Below are 15397 nucleotides of genomic sequence, written 5' to 3' on the forward strand. Positions count from 1 at the left end.
AATGAATAGCAGTGTCTAATCTTAGAACTTATGCAATGAATATCAATGGAATTCTAATATCTCATTTTACATGATGTTGGTTCTGAAATAAATTTCAACATCTTTGATTAAGTATCTTTAAGACTGCAATTCTTGTTTGATAACAAGCATAAACCTTTCTATATCCAAGTCTTGATGTGTGTTATCACAAACAAGCAATCCACTCATTATCTCTTGCTAAGACTGTTAATTCAAACTGAAATACTAGATGAACCATTAGAAACATCATACTCATCCTGATTTCACATAAATTCAATTGAAACAAAAGATAGTGATGTTCAACACATTGCACAAATACCAAAACAATCTCAACTTTGTATCCTATGAGCCCTCATTATGAATACATGAGCAACCAATTCCATCAAAAACATAAGTATGAAGACCAATCTTTTCACATAATACCTGCAACTTGCTTTTCCTCAGGAGACTAAAAGATGTTATCTTGATTTATCCCTTGAACCCATTGGATTCTACTTATGTTTTAAGAGATGTCTCTTGTGAAGGAAGCACAAGCTTAGAATATTATTTCTCTTTTTGCCCTTGTTTTCTTCTCCAAACCTTGCTAGGTTCTTTCTTTTTCTTATCCAATGTGTCTGCCATTCTATTATACCTGAATGATCTCACAAGATTACTCCTGCAATACTACAATTTATGTCCAACACTATTGCATCTATAACAAATGATATTGCTAAGAGAATAATGATGCCTATTTATTGAATTTCTATAAACATATCTTCCCTTCATCCAACAGTTTCTTGCTAGATGGCCCAATTTATTACAGTTATAAAAAACAACATTGTAGTCTTGATTTGATAGCTCATAATAACTACAATCTCTAGCTCTATGACCATACTTATGACAAACATAGTAGTAACCATGAAACTGGGAATAGTTATACCTCATTGAGTAATTTATTTTGGTAGATGAAGATCTTGTGAACTAGTTGTTTCTTCTTCTAACTTTGTTGACACCTTTGTGTTGTCTTTTGTCAAAAACATTGTTTTCTGCTTCAGGTGCAGTAGAATGATAATGCAAGCCCGTCTTCTTTCTTGAAGTCTATCTAACATTGAAACTCTTTCCATCTATTGTTGCAAACCCAATTTCATGTTTAGACTCATCTTGAACACCAAAGATTTGTCCTTTTTCAAAGCATAAACCTAACAAATCCTTGTAACATTTCTGACTACTCAACATCTCATTCTATGCATTTGTGCCTTTCACAAATTTTTTCATCTTGATGTTTCCAAAATCTTTTCTCAAAGCAACTACTTCTCCTTCAATTTTTTGGCACTCACTAGTTTTTATTTCCAAATTTGATTTAGTTACTTCTACTATTTTTTTAGCTTCTTCTTCTTTTCTCTTGACTTCTTCAAGTTGATTCTTACAATCTGTAACTAGTTTTTCTGCATTCTCAAGTGTTGAAAGAGTTTTATCCTTAAACTCTCTTTCTTCTTGGAGTTTCTTTTCTAATTGTTGATTCATCTTTTTGAGATTTTTAATCTCATCTAGAGCAGTAATAAGTTCTCCTCCAAAATCAACCTTAAACTCATTGTCACCATACTACTATTCAAACTCACTCGGCGTATGAACCTCTTCTTCCACGTTCTCAACAACAGAGTTGGCTTCATTATCACTTATAGTCTCAACCAAAGAAACGGGACTTGGACTCGACAAGGCCAAATCGGACTCGGACTCGAGACTCGGAGTCAAACTCGGCTGGACTCGGGAAAGTGAAAAACTCGAGAAATTTAGAGATTTTTAAAGATTTAAAACTTGTTTCATGCACCCTTTATTGAATACACCTTAAAGACACAATAACATCATCAAACTTAGCTCATTTGATTACATACACAAGTATACATCAATCACATAAGCATAAACGCAAATTGTAGTTGAAGGAAATAACAAACATAAATATATAAATATTGTCAAATGTATACAATAGTACAAAACTCATGGAATAAAAAATCCATGTCATCATATGATCATCATCAAATGTTCCACACAAATACCAAAGGTAAATACAACTACAAGCCTATGGCTCAGAGGAGCGTGCACCCTCTCACCCTGGCCCCCTGCAAAGGCGTTTAAGGTAGGTCCTGGATGATTCAATAGCCATAGTAGCTCCTCGTGACACCATGGCATGCTCACCAACATTAGGAACAACTGTGTCACTCTCAGTATCTCCTGTCTTTGCTCGTGCTCTTTGCTCCTCCTCTACCATGGCTACAGCCTCAGCCTCTATATCTACTTGGTCGATCCAATCAGTGTCATCATCACTAAAGACAGCCACAGGAATTGCAGGATTTGTCTGACTCTCATTGGCCCACTCTGCTTCAAGATCAACCTCATCTAGAATGATAGGAGAGATGTCAACTAATGCATTCTTTCTCATTCTCAGGCGGAGGCTGTAGTGAACAAAGACGAGATCATTCATCTTCTCCACAAATAATCTATTGTGCCTCTTGGAGTGTATGTGCTCAAACATACTCCTATTGCACTCACAACCAGATGCGCTGCATGGCTAGCTCAAGATGTGAATGGCCAACTTCCGAATATTTGGTGTCATTGGGCCAAAAAAACTCCACCAATAAGGAGACTTGTCACAAATAAATTCAATGAGATAAGTTAAGTATGTTCTATCATCTATGTACTATGTACTATGTATGAGAAAAAATAAAACAAAGAGAATCAAAGCATAAAAATTAAAAGAATCAAACATAAAAGTTATAAAACATTCACCTAGTTGTAAAGAATGGAATACTGCTATAGACCCAAAACCTGCCAACTGCCATTTTAGCGGCATCATGGACCTCCTTGTTCCAACCCATGCCCTCAAGTGATTGTTGGGACCCAGAAGTAGTGTGAGACACAAAGAAGGTATCCAACCTAGATTTATGAATCCTAGGTCCAATGCTAACACTCCCACTACAACTACTAGTGCTAGGAGCATGAGAAGTGGCGGTGGCACTGCCACTTACAGAAGTAGAAGTAGAAGCACCAGCAGTAGCAAACTGAATGGGACGATATGGAGGTAAGGAAGAAGGGCCTCTAGCACAACCTAACTATGTCCCTCTTCCTAAAGTTGCCTCTCTCCCAATGGCCGCTCGATCCTCCTTTTGTTTCTTTTTCCTTTCCATTTTCTCAACCATTACATAACAATCACATACGGCCTCAAGGAGTGCTTTTAGGCATGGTTCGGATCATGTCCACGCACACCAAAAATATGGTATTTCAGTCTATATATACCTCCATGGAATATTGTTTTGCAAAATGTACATTTTGTTTGCCTCTTTCCTTGCCCTGGAAAATCCTCATGATATTTCCAAGTAGGGTCCTTTCTAATGGCGGGTCTAGAAGTTGAAGTAGACATTGTAGGATAGTTTTGTAAAACTTGAAGTTGAGGCAAATAATAAAGTGAAGTTTTCTACAATAAAACATAATAAATTTACAAACATACAAAGGATTTTGGAAGAAAATGTAAAACTTTCAAAATAAATAAATAGAAAATGAAATTTTTGCATACAAGAAACAAAAAATCTTCAAAAATACAATCTTACCTTTTACAACAAGCTTGAAACGAGCTGCAAACTCTTCATATCCAACTCTTGATGCACCAAATCCAAACACAATGTAGCCCCAATGTGATAAATGGAAGAAACCTTGAACTTCCTCCTTGCTGGTTTTTCTTCAATGCACCCTTGTTTTTCTTCACAACTCACTTTTCTCCTCCTATTTTTCCAAATGAATGAAATGAAGTTCACTTTTAGGGTTGGAGGATAAATAACATAAAAAAAAGAAGTTAAAAATGCATAAAAAATGCTTTTTTTTTTTGGCCTTTTTGGGCCTTGCCACCGACCGAGTCCCAGGCACGGGACTCGTTGAGTTTGGCGAGTTTACGCCAAACTCGCCAACTCGGCGAGTTTGGCGATTTCAGCCTCTAGACTCAGACGAGTCCGAGCCCGCTAGACTCGAGGGGCATGTCTTGTACTCGGAATCGCCGAGTTTGGCAAGTCTAAGGTGATTTTCTGATCTTTGCAACTGACAAGGCCTTTTCTTGAGACAAAACTTCATTGGACTTGACAAGGGATGTTTGATTATCCTTTAGCTTGACACTAGTGTTTTTTTTCACCTATGTTTCTTTTGCACTTATCCATAGCGAGTATGCCACTACCAGGAATCCCCTAAGTTGGTTAGACTTATGGTAAGGGTTTTGCTCTAATACCACTTGTTGGAGTAAAAAAAAACACTAAGAGGGGGGTGAATCAGTGTTCATACACAATTTCTTACTTTTTAAGATCTTTTCAAACTTTGACAAACTTGAGCAATGTAAAGCACATAGAATAGATAGACTTTGACAAACTTGAGCAATGTAAAGAAAATAGAATACATAGCAGAATAAACAAAAAACACACAAGAATGTGACACAATGATATGTCTTGAGTGGAAACCCTCCTCGGGAATAAAACCACTCGAAAATTGCTTCACTAGCTTTATCTGAAATATTATTTGTACAATGCCTCACTGACTGTTTGTATGTCTCATTGACAATGCTAACTCACTGATAGTCTTTTTCAACACCTCACTGGACTTTCAATGCCTCATTGGCCCTTTATCATTTACACAATCAACTCATTTTTCAAATACAAAGTATCATCTCTGTTTCATTCAAGTACAACCCCTAATCTTGCATCACTTAAGATTCATAAGGAAAGTTCAAATATATTATGTATTATTGATACATAATATCATGATATATTTCTACAATTGTAGTGTATCACAAAGAATTTAATGTGCTTTTCAACAATGTAAAATATAAATCATTACAATGCCTCAATCTCAAAAAGATATTTCTTTTTTGTACATCACACCAGAAAAGGAATGGAAAGAAGTATATATCTCTTTTGATTTCTGAATGAAGAATAACTTTCTCTTTCAAACTGAAAATCATCTCTAACTGTCTTGTAACAGTTTCATCTGTATAGCAAAGGATTTGTTCAATGCCTTTAACAAAATAATAACCCTTTGTTGTTATGTCTTAACAATATCATGCTTTGATGTTCACATTATATGATATGAATGGTAACTGAAACAATGTTAACAAACCCTTGATAGAACACAACATAGATTCGACATAATGACAGTCCTTAATCACAATATGATTTGCTTGTTACAGAACACTTTATTTCACCATAACCTACAAAGACAAGGGTAAGAAACTATACCCACAAAGTTACTCAAACATAATGCCTTAACCTTAACCCGACACCAAACACAAGGGTTTTATTGCACATATTTACTCGGGTTTAAACTGAAACAAACAGATATGCATAACCCTTAACCCACAGAGTATTTTAGATAACTAAACAAGTATTAACCCCACTGAGGTTACTATATAAACAACTTTATTCGTAGCACAATTAACCCCATAACAGATTTGTATACCCTTAACTAATTTGTTTATCTCAAAACCTCATAGTAACCCTGAGAATCAAAACAAGGATCAACATTACACAAACTACTAAAAACCGACAACATAAGGATTTAACAATAATAGATGTTTTGTTATCTGCAAAACAAACAGAACACAAACCCTCTTCTTGATTGAACAAACAAAGACAAAGATTAAGGAAGGAGAACACATGTACGCTGCACTGTTGTCACAAATGGTTAACCAAAACCTCTGTCATTCCACTTTGTGTCTTTGCAAAACTGTTACCAAACACTGTCAAATCGTTTTTCCTTGCAGCTCAAAATAGCTAACTCTAACGGCTAACCCATGCCCTAGCTGGAGTTCTTTCAAAAAGATATAATAAAAATGACTGCAGTTTCCTCATATGTCGTGAGTCAAAGGGAATTATGATGGGATTTAATTTCCCTTTTCAAATAATGCACTCATGGGTAAAGACTTTTACTAACTTCACACCCAACTTACACAACAATATGTTCCATATAAATCATGCTTTAGAGTCAACTTCTCACGAATGCCCTTCACACCCAACTTACACAACAATATGTTCCATATAAATCATGCTTTAGAGTCAACTTCTCACTATTGCCCTTCACACCCAACGAACACAACAATATGTTTCATATAAATCATGCTTTAGAGTCAACTTCTCACTAATGCCCTTGAATATACTTTGTGTCCATTCATCATAGTAGCAAGTATAATATTTTATTCACGGGCTATATAATGACTCAATAATAATACCCATGCTTTGATATCAAAGACCACAATGACGTGTTAACCTTTTTCAAAACATGCTCTTTGCCATCCATAATGAATACTATGTCCAAGGTCAAAGGATAATATAATGATCATGAAAACTTTCACAATGTTGAGCAAGAAATATCTCAACATTACTCATCATTCACAACTTATCACTCGAGAATACATGCCCCATGATCACTGTAATGAGAATGTTTACTGTCATATATCAATTTGTCATACACCAATATCCATAGAGTTCTTTTTCGTTTGACAACAAGAACAACAAGATCATAAGGGATAAATATCAATGCCATACCAATGTAAGTGATATCATATCTTGACTTGATATACATGTTCAGTATATGCCAATGCCTAACCAACATGAAAGAATATGCCACAATGAACATATATATGATAAATATGTCGTGCCAATAACATACCAACCATCCAACTGAGAGAATCATAACTGTATACTTGTGTCTTTGTCATCAAAGACAAACAACAGAGGGGTGAGAAGACAACAAATACACACCAACAACTTTAGGATTACAAAAATGTGCAAGTGCACCAAACATGGTAGGAAAAGTTCTTTTCCTTTTAGAAATTGAAGTGTGAGCTATACTAAAAAATTAAAAACACTCAACTTGCAACAAATACATTAGTTATTTTTAGATTAAGGTCTTCTCCCAACATTCGCCAAGTAGCTGCATAGATCTAATCTATAACCCATAGCCTCTAATCTACATAAAAGAAAGTGCGCAAAATGAAAATAATCCCACAATTTCACCTTTCTTTACCAATGGATCACATGCATCACTTTAAGAAAATATGCATCTTGAGAGACTGAGACTATGTCAAAACAAAAATTGGATGCATAAAAAAAAGATGCACTTGAATCAAAAAAAGGCACAAATGTGTCCGATTAGGATATGTCTACATCGACTATTTGCATAGATGTGTCACAAAATGTGCAAATAAACCAAACCAGAGGACACATAGAAACACCGAAAAAGTAATTAATCTTCATTAGGGGTTAAAATCTGTGAGACAATAATGATCAACATTCTAGATTGGAAAAAATTTAATTTCAACAAACAAAGACATGCATCGATTAAAGCTACAAATGCATCAAATAATTCAACAAACATGTCAAAAGGCTAGATAATTGCTCAAAATCACACTTATTCACAGATTTGTTAATAGACAGGGATGTGGGTCCCACCGGGCATACCAAAATGTAGGACTAGAAATTGAACCGTGTGGATCTTTAAATGGATCAACCACAAACCCTAGAATTCATGCTATATTCTAATCTAAAAAATGAAGCCTATGAAATAAATACCTGACATCAAAGAAATAACAATGAAATATACCTTCATACAATCACTTTGGTTATCTCCATTGCGCTTTGTACATTTCTTCAATTGATGGTATGTCGCTCTCAGAATTGTATGTGACACTATTTTTGCACCATGATCACACAAAAACTCAAAGATTGTGGTTGTTCAAGATAATGAATGAAGAATAATTTTATAAATGGATTAGAATAAATGAGATGAATTGATTGAGATAGTTATGAAGTTAATTGATTACATGATGGAGAGAACTTAATGCATAATTGTAGAAGAGTAAATTGGTTGATTAGTAAACTCAAAGTGAGTGGTAGTTTGAAAAAAAATGGAGATATATTTTGCAATAAATAATTAAAAATTATTTAATCATGAGCATTGAGAGCCTAGAATAAATAAAATAAAGAATTTATTTATTTTTAGAAGAAATATATTTAGAAAAGTGAATAATTAAATAAATTAACGAATCTATTTAATTATATAAGACTTAGCTAATTAAATAAAATTAGAATAATTATTTAATCATAGGAGACTAGAAGAAAAATAATTAATTAAATAATTAATATTATTTAATTTTTGTGCAAGAATAAATTATATAAATAATAAAAATCATTTAATTAATGGTCAAATAGATTAGAGTAATTAAATAATTCAAAATTACTTAATTATACTGATGGAGGGAAAACTAAAATTTGAATTTAATTTAGAAGAATAATGTTAGTTTAATTAAATAATAAAATTATTTAATTAACTCAAGGAATAATTAGTAAAAATGTCACAACGAGACGACGAACAATTTTTATTGTCTATGTAGACATATCATATGCTTCTTGCATAGCTTGAAATTCAAAATGCATAAAACATTAAAGGGGCATCACCTATTCCTCTAATCTATGCCAAATTCAAACTATCCTATGAAGAGCATGAAAAATGAGAGTGAGTGAATGAAACAGTATAACAAAACAAACCATAAGAAAGCAATCACTCCCCTAAGATCTTCATAGTTCTTGAGCTCCTTTCTAAAACGTGATAGTGATGCCCTCAGAAATATGCAAGCAACAAAGATTTGATAAAAGAAAAGCTCAAGTGATAGTAGTTAAAGAGAAAACATAGGCAAATATTTAAATTTATAGATTCAAAAGGAGAGAGATCAATGGTGGAGTTCAAATTCATCCTTGAAGGAATGGGAAGCTTAAATTGTGTAGGAAAAAAAATGTCAAAGAGAGGAGAGGAGTGAGAATCTAGTGAAAAGAATGAGAGGACAAATGGCGGTGGTTATAATAGAGTGGGGATTTGAGTGGGAAAATGAAGAACTTAAATACTAAAGTTAATTAATTTCATTAGCAAGTGAGAAAAAGTAAATTAATATTTCATCTATTTACTTGGTTGAAAAGGAAAAGGTGAATAATTAACGAAGAAAATTAATTAATTAAGGGAAAATGAAGACCTAGTTAAATAATTTTTGAAGAAAATTGATGATCAAAAGAAGGGTCAATTTTCAATGTCTACACTTCTCAATATTAAACTCTGAAAATGAACATCATGATGTATTTTGACGTACGCAAAATCCCATCACTATATGATATTTACCCTCTCTCACACACACATATAGGAAAATCAGATAAATAATGAAATCATGACATATTTATATATCTGCATTTGCATAAGATATTTACATACTTATAATTATGAAAACCTGAACATAATATATATGATCACTTTATATGCATCTAAGCATATAATTGTAATTTTATCGAATGTCTTTTGTGGTTTTCATGTTACAAAATAAGAAACGGTTGAAAGCCGATACAATTGTCAATATTGTACAAAAATTATATATGATTGTGGTTTAGAAATATCATATATATGCCCTTGATGGTGGTGATATAAAATATATTAGGTTGAAGGATTCTCGAGAAGTCAAGAATGTGCACAAGATGTCCAGCGATGCTAGATGTTGTAGAGGATATTAGTTGTATTTAGATGCGCATAAAATCATCCCACACACACACACACACACACACACACACACAGATATATATATATCCACATTTACATGACATTTTTCCATACTTTTAATTATGAAACCTTGAATATAATATATATGTATTAATATGTATACATGCAGGCATGTTATTGTGATTTTATTGAATGTCATTTATGGTTTACACATTACAAATAAAGAAACATTGGGGTTAGGCAATATAATTATCGATACTATATAAAAATAATGGACGACTGTGGTTTAGAAATATCATATATGTGTTAGATGATGGTGACATAGTACCAACTTGAAGTGTTTTGGAGAAGTCATGTTGCTACGGATATTAGTTGTGCACCTAGAGGAAATTGATAGTCTATTGCCTTGGGAATATGATGTTGCATAATTTTCTTCTTATAATTGATTAGAATTTGAAAAAGGAATGAATTCAATTTGGTTGTTGATTTTAAAAATTAATTAACAAAACTTGTATTTGATCATCTGAATTTAAAGTTGCTAGTTTTGTATGAAATCTACAATGACATAATTATATTGTGAACTATATTTATTTTGATGTCTAGTAGGAAAGCCTAACACCATTTATTGTTTCTGCAAGTACCTATAGTAAATAGAGTTAATGCATGGAAATGTGAGAGCAAGTATGAGAGAATGTGCACTTAACAACCCATCAAGTTGATAATGGCTTGAACTTATGGTAGCTTAGGCACAAGTGTGCACTAAAATGTGCAAATATAAAATGTTTTGACTTTTGCATCCTCTCAAGTGAATGGTTATTGTGAACATTAAATTTTGAAAATATACATACACAAGTGAAGTGAATATCTATTGATACATGTGAAATATTTTACTAGTCTTTTAATTCTTTTATATTTCTTTTATATTGGTTATTTAGAAGGAATTAATTGAAGAGTTAGATGTGGAACAGATAAACAGCTATTGCTATATGGACAGCTCTTGGACTCCCTAACCTAGCGTTTTTAAAAAAAACATATATTTTCCGTAATAAATTCTGCTGCATAAGAAGCTTGGTAACAAAATCAGTAACGACTCAATTCATTTTTCAAAATATACAGGGCAGGTACCAAAACCTCGGGTATTGGCGGTCCCCTTGTTCCCTGCATCTCCGAATGAATAATTAGAGATTGCACCCTGGCTTGGACTTCCTTGGAGAAATGTCGTTTCCTGTAGCTCCTCACAAAATTTAAGTGCCTATTGGCGTGCCCATTGCACTTCAAGTGAAACTGATAATTTGATTTCAATGGTAGATCTGACATAGGCACAAGATAATGCAATTAATCCAGAGAAAAAAGCCATACAAAATGACAAGGGTTGGGGTAAAGAATTATCAAAAGATGCTCTCATTGTGGTCTCCCAAAATTGGATGACTTGTAACCTGTTCTTTCACATTTCCTGTTGGCTGAGCAGCTTTTCATTTTGTTCAAGCATTCCTCTCCTTTTGATTTTCCCATACCTGTTTCACATTTTCTGTTGGCTGAGCAGCTTTTAATTTTGTTCAGGCATTCCTCTTTTGATTTTCCAATTCTCTATCTCCTCCAGCTTTTCAATTAATAGATAAACAACCTTCTTGAAAAATAGTTCAATGACATGAGACATTCACTCGATTATAAAACAGGTCCTTAGAAGTGATGCATGCTATACATCTGATGTTATGAAGTCAACAGCATGGTCTAGCTCTCAATGACTTACAGAAAACTTCTTTAGAAACTGAAAATTAAACCTGATTGCATCATAACACAACAAATCTGACATAATGCACCTTGTTACAGTGCAGGTCTATGCTTACAGCTTTATTCACTTTAACATTACCAATAATCTCCACAAGAACATTGTCCTTGTTTAAAATGATGGAACCGACTTACATCTCTCACAACAATTTCTCTTGAAACAATTTTGGCGATAAATTTGGCTGCAGTGTGGCAGTCATTACATACTCGAAGGTTCTTAACAACTCTAATAGTTGTTCCAGGAGGCATGTTCATCAATCCAAATGCAATTGCCAACTTCTCACTATGCTGGCAGAGGAATGTTTCTTTTTCCTCTTCTTCCACATCATTTAGTACATGTCTTGAATCCGGAAAATACCCTGCTGCTTTCATCTCCCAAGACAATTTCTCCAGCTTTGCATAGATCCCTCGTGCTTGGGGGTGAGATCTGTCTCCAACACAAAAAACATGTACCATTTTATGGACTTCAATCCAACTACATCCAGGTATCTTTTTAACTCCTCTATTTTTCATCATTCTCCTTACATTTAGAACATCGGCCCACCTGCCAACTTCCGCATAGATGTCTGACAGAAGAACATAAGGGGCATCATTTATAGGATCCAGCGTAAGAAGGAAAGTGGCTGAAAATACTCCTAGGGTAATGTTCTTATTTGATCTACAAGCGCCAAGCAAACACATCCAAAGAACCGCTGTAGGTTTAGTTGGTATTTTAATGAAAAAGTTGAAAGCTTCATCAAGATAGCCAGCACGCCCAAGAAGGTCAACCATGCATACATAGTGATCCATTGTAGGCATAATGCAATGAGAGTATCTCATGTCATTGAAGTGCTTGCAGCCCTCATCCACTAAACCTGCATGGCTGCATGCAAATAAAACACAAACGAAGCTTACATGGTCAGGGTACGATTCAGAGTGCTTCATTAGTTCATAGAGTTTGAGAGCATCCTTGCCATAGCCTTGCATTGCATATCCTGCAATCATTGCATTCCACGAGACCACATTTTGTTGAAACATTCCGTCAAACAGTTTTTGTGCCTTTTGTACACTTCCACATCTCGCATACACGACTATCAGGGAATTTGAGACTGCCGAATCCGACAAAAGTCCGCTTTTGATTATTTTTTGATGAAAATCCATGCCATGTTCCAGAGTTCCTATCTTAGCACAAGCTGGGAGAATGCTGACAAGAGTTGTGGAGTTTGGCTTCACACCTGCCAATTGCATTTGCTTTAAAGTCTCCAAAGCCTTTTCAACAAGCCCATTCTGCCCATATGCTGCAAGCATTGCATTCCATGAGACCACATCTCGTTGAGGCATTTTCTGAAATAGTTGACATGCTTTCTTTATAGTTCCGCATTTGGCATACATCCCTATGAGCGCATTTACAACTGTAACATCTAACAAAAATCCGCCTTCAATTATTCTTTGATGGAAGTCCATACCCTGTTCCAAAGCTCCCATTTTAGCACAGGCTGGGAGTATGCTGGCAAACGTTGTGGAGTTAGGTTTTATACCTGCCAACTGCATTTGCTTAAAAATCCTCAAGACCTTTTCAACAAACCCATTTTCTGCATATCCTGCAATCAAAGCATTCCATGAGACCACATCCCGTTGAGGCATTTCTTTGAAAAGGCTTAAAGCCTCGTCAAGAGCTCCATTTTTTGTATATCCTGCAACCATTGTATTCCATGAGACCACGTCTCTTTTAGGTATTTTTTCGAACACTTTTCTTGCCTTACATATGCTTCCACATTTTGCATACATGTCTACCAGTGCACTGGCTACTACAACATCTAAATATTCTCCACATTCTATTATCATATGATGAATGTCCATACCCTGATCCAAAGTTCCCATTTTGGCACAGGTTGGAAGGATGCTGGCAAAAGAAGTGGAGTTTGGCTTTAGACCTGCAAATTGCATTTCCTTAAGAGTCTCCAAGGCCTCGTCAACAAACCCATTTTGTGCATATCCTGCAACCATTGCGTTCCATGACACCACATCTCGTCGAGGCATTTCTTTCCAAAACCTCAAAGCCTCGTCAATAACACCATTTTGCATGTACCCTGCAATCATTGTATTCCATGATAGCACATTTCTTTGAGGCATTTTGTCAAACAGTTCCCGTGCCTTGTCTATGTTTCCACATTTTGCATACATGTCTATCAGAGCATTCAAAACTGCAACATCACATAGAAACCCAGTTTGGATTATGCTTTGATGGACTTTCATACCCTGTTCCAAACCTCCCAATTTAACACAGACTGGAAGGATTGTAGCAAACGTGAAGTGATCAGGTTTGATAGTTTTTTGTTGCATTTTGTGGAAGAGTGTCACTGCCTTGTGAGGATACCCCTGTCTTTGGTACGCTGCGATCATCACATTCCATGACAAGACGTCTGCTTCTGTCATGTCGTCAAAAATTTTACGAGCAGCCGCCAAACTACCGCACCTACCATACATATTGATAAGATTATTTTCATAGTACGTGCGTGTAGAAAACGCAAATTCCCTCTCTGTGATGAAAGAGTGTACAAACATACCATCTGACAGCGCATTCTTCGCAATGCAGGTGTGCGATTGTTGAAGATACGTCCATAAGTGTAGAAGGGGATTTTGTATGTTAAGAATTCTACTGAATGCTGTGTAATGAAGTTGAGCAGCGTATGTCATTGTATAATTTTTTGGGGGGGGAATATATGGCATTGTATAATTGAAGCGTGGGGAATGTTGAAATGTTGGTGATCCTACAACAGTGACATTGAAAGACTACTAACTTATTTTGACCTCAAAAAAGGAGGTATTACAGCCATATGTTTAATAATGGCCAACGTGGGAAGCTGCGTTGTTGCGGAATGTTACAGTCTTCTCCTCAGATGTGATAATATACCCATTTATTTATCAATACCAGACAACCGTGGTAAGTCTGACACTGCTTCGGCGTTTTCTTGGCCTCTGGATGAGGCAAGGTTATGTCCGAAAAACTCGAACTCAGAACTAGAGCAAGGAACTCACTTTTTTTAAGATTTAGCAGTTGAGTGTTTTATGTGGGTGTATGAAATATCAGAATTCATTTTTTTAAAAGGTTTCATCAGTTTTTTTTAATATAAGAATTAGTTTTCATCAATTTAGATGTGAGTTTGGAAGGTGGGTGATATCTAAAGAAGAGTGGGTAATAGGTGTTACTATTACAGTCAAAGTGGTGGAGGTGGAATGGCTTAGACATAGCTTTTCAGCTTATAAGGATATTTAAATTGATTATATTCAAAAACTAAATGTGAATACCTTGTGTAATCTGTTTGAAAAAGAAAAGATAACAAAAGTTGTAGATATAGTAGAAGATCTGAGATGCAAAAGGAAAAAAAAGATTTAGTAGGGTTGTGGTGTTTTGGGCTTTACATGCGTTTCGCCACGTGAATGTTATTAAAGATATTCATTCAAGAGTATAGAGGATCGTTTTCAAAGTATTCTTAGAGGGAAAAGTGAAAAAAAGTTGCTTTATAATGTGCACATAAGTATTAGTATATTATGAATTGTTTTTAAATATAATTTTTAAATAATATTTTTTAAATGATTTTTAGTTTATTTGTAAAGTTGAATTGTTTATAAAAAGTCTATCTTAAGTTAAAATGATAAATGCATTTCTTCAAATTTATGTAATTTAATCAAAATATAATAAAGTAATTACAGACAAATTAGTCTAGATAAAGGAGTCGAGTCTTGAAACAATGCATGAACATGTTCATAAATAAACACTTAGCTTGATAAAAAGAGTAGGGTGTTTAGCTTTAGGACTTTGATGGTTAATATAATATTACAATTGTTGTTGTGTGATTTGTCTCAATGATCAATGCATAAATGTACATCACGATAGCACTAACAAATAATAAAACAAAATGTTCTTCATTCTAGCTTTGAAATTTGAATCAAATTTCTTTTGAATTTTGTTTGTCTCCATTATCTATACATGGTGGTGTTAATGATCACCCATACATTTTGTTGTGCTAGACATGGGAGGTGACTTGCTCCCTTCCTTTTACCTTGG

General features: G+C 34.6%; 1 protein-coding gene across 1 annotated transcript; it reads right to left on the reverse strand.

The window, feature by feature from the left end:
- Nucleotides 1-10633: 10633 nt before the first annotated feature.
- On the reverse strand, nucleotides 10634-14366 carry LOC131029807 (pentatricopeptide repeat-containing protein At2g22070). Its single transcript, XM_057960457.1, has 2 exons — nucleotides 13896-14366; nucleotides 10634-13804 (listed from the first exon to the last, which is right to left on the reverse strand). Exons 1-2 carry the CDS (start codon nucleotides 13949-13951, stop codon nucleotides 11428-11430), a joined length of 2433 nt encoding a protein of 810 aa, XP_057816440.1. The 5' UTR covers nucleotides 13952-14366; the 3' UTR covers nucleotides 10634-11427.
- Between the last annotated feature and the right edge of the window lie 1031 nt (nucleotides 14367-15397).

The sequence above is a fragment of the Cryptomeria japonica genome, chromosome 9 (genome assembly GCF_030272615.1).
Source record: "Cryptomeria japonica chromosome 9, Sugi_1.0, whole genome shotgun sequence".
NCBI classification, from domain to species: Eukaryota; Viridiplantae; Streptophyta; class Pinopsida; order Cupressales; family Cupressaceae; genus Cryptomeria; species Cryptomeria japonica.

Bases quoted from the DNA above. Each gene is read 5' to 3' on its own strand.
- LOC131029807 (XM_057960457.1), bottom strand. From the start codon at position 13,951: ATGGACGTATCTTCAACAATCGCACACCTGCATTGCGAAGAATGCGCT. The intron at 13,805-13,895 runs GTATGTTTGTAC...TATGTATGGTAG, and splicing joins GAAGAATGCGCTGTCAGATG to GTGCGGTAGTTTGGCGGCTG.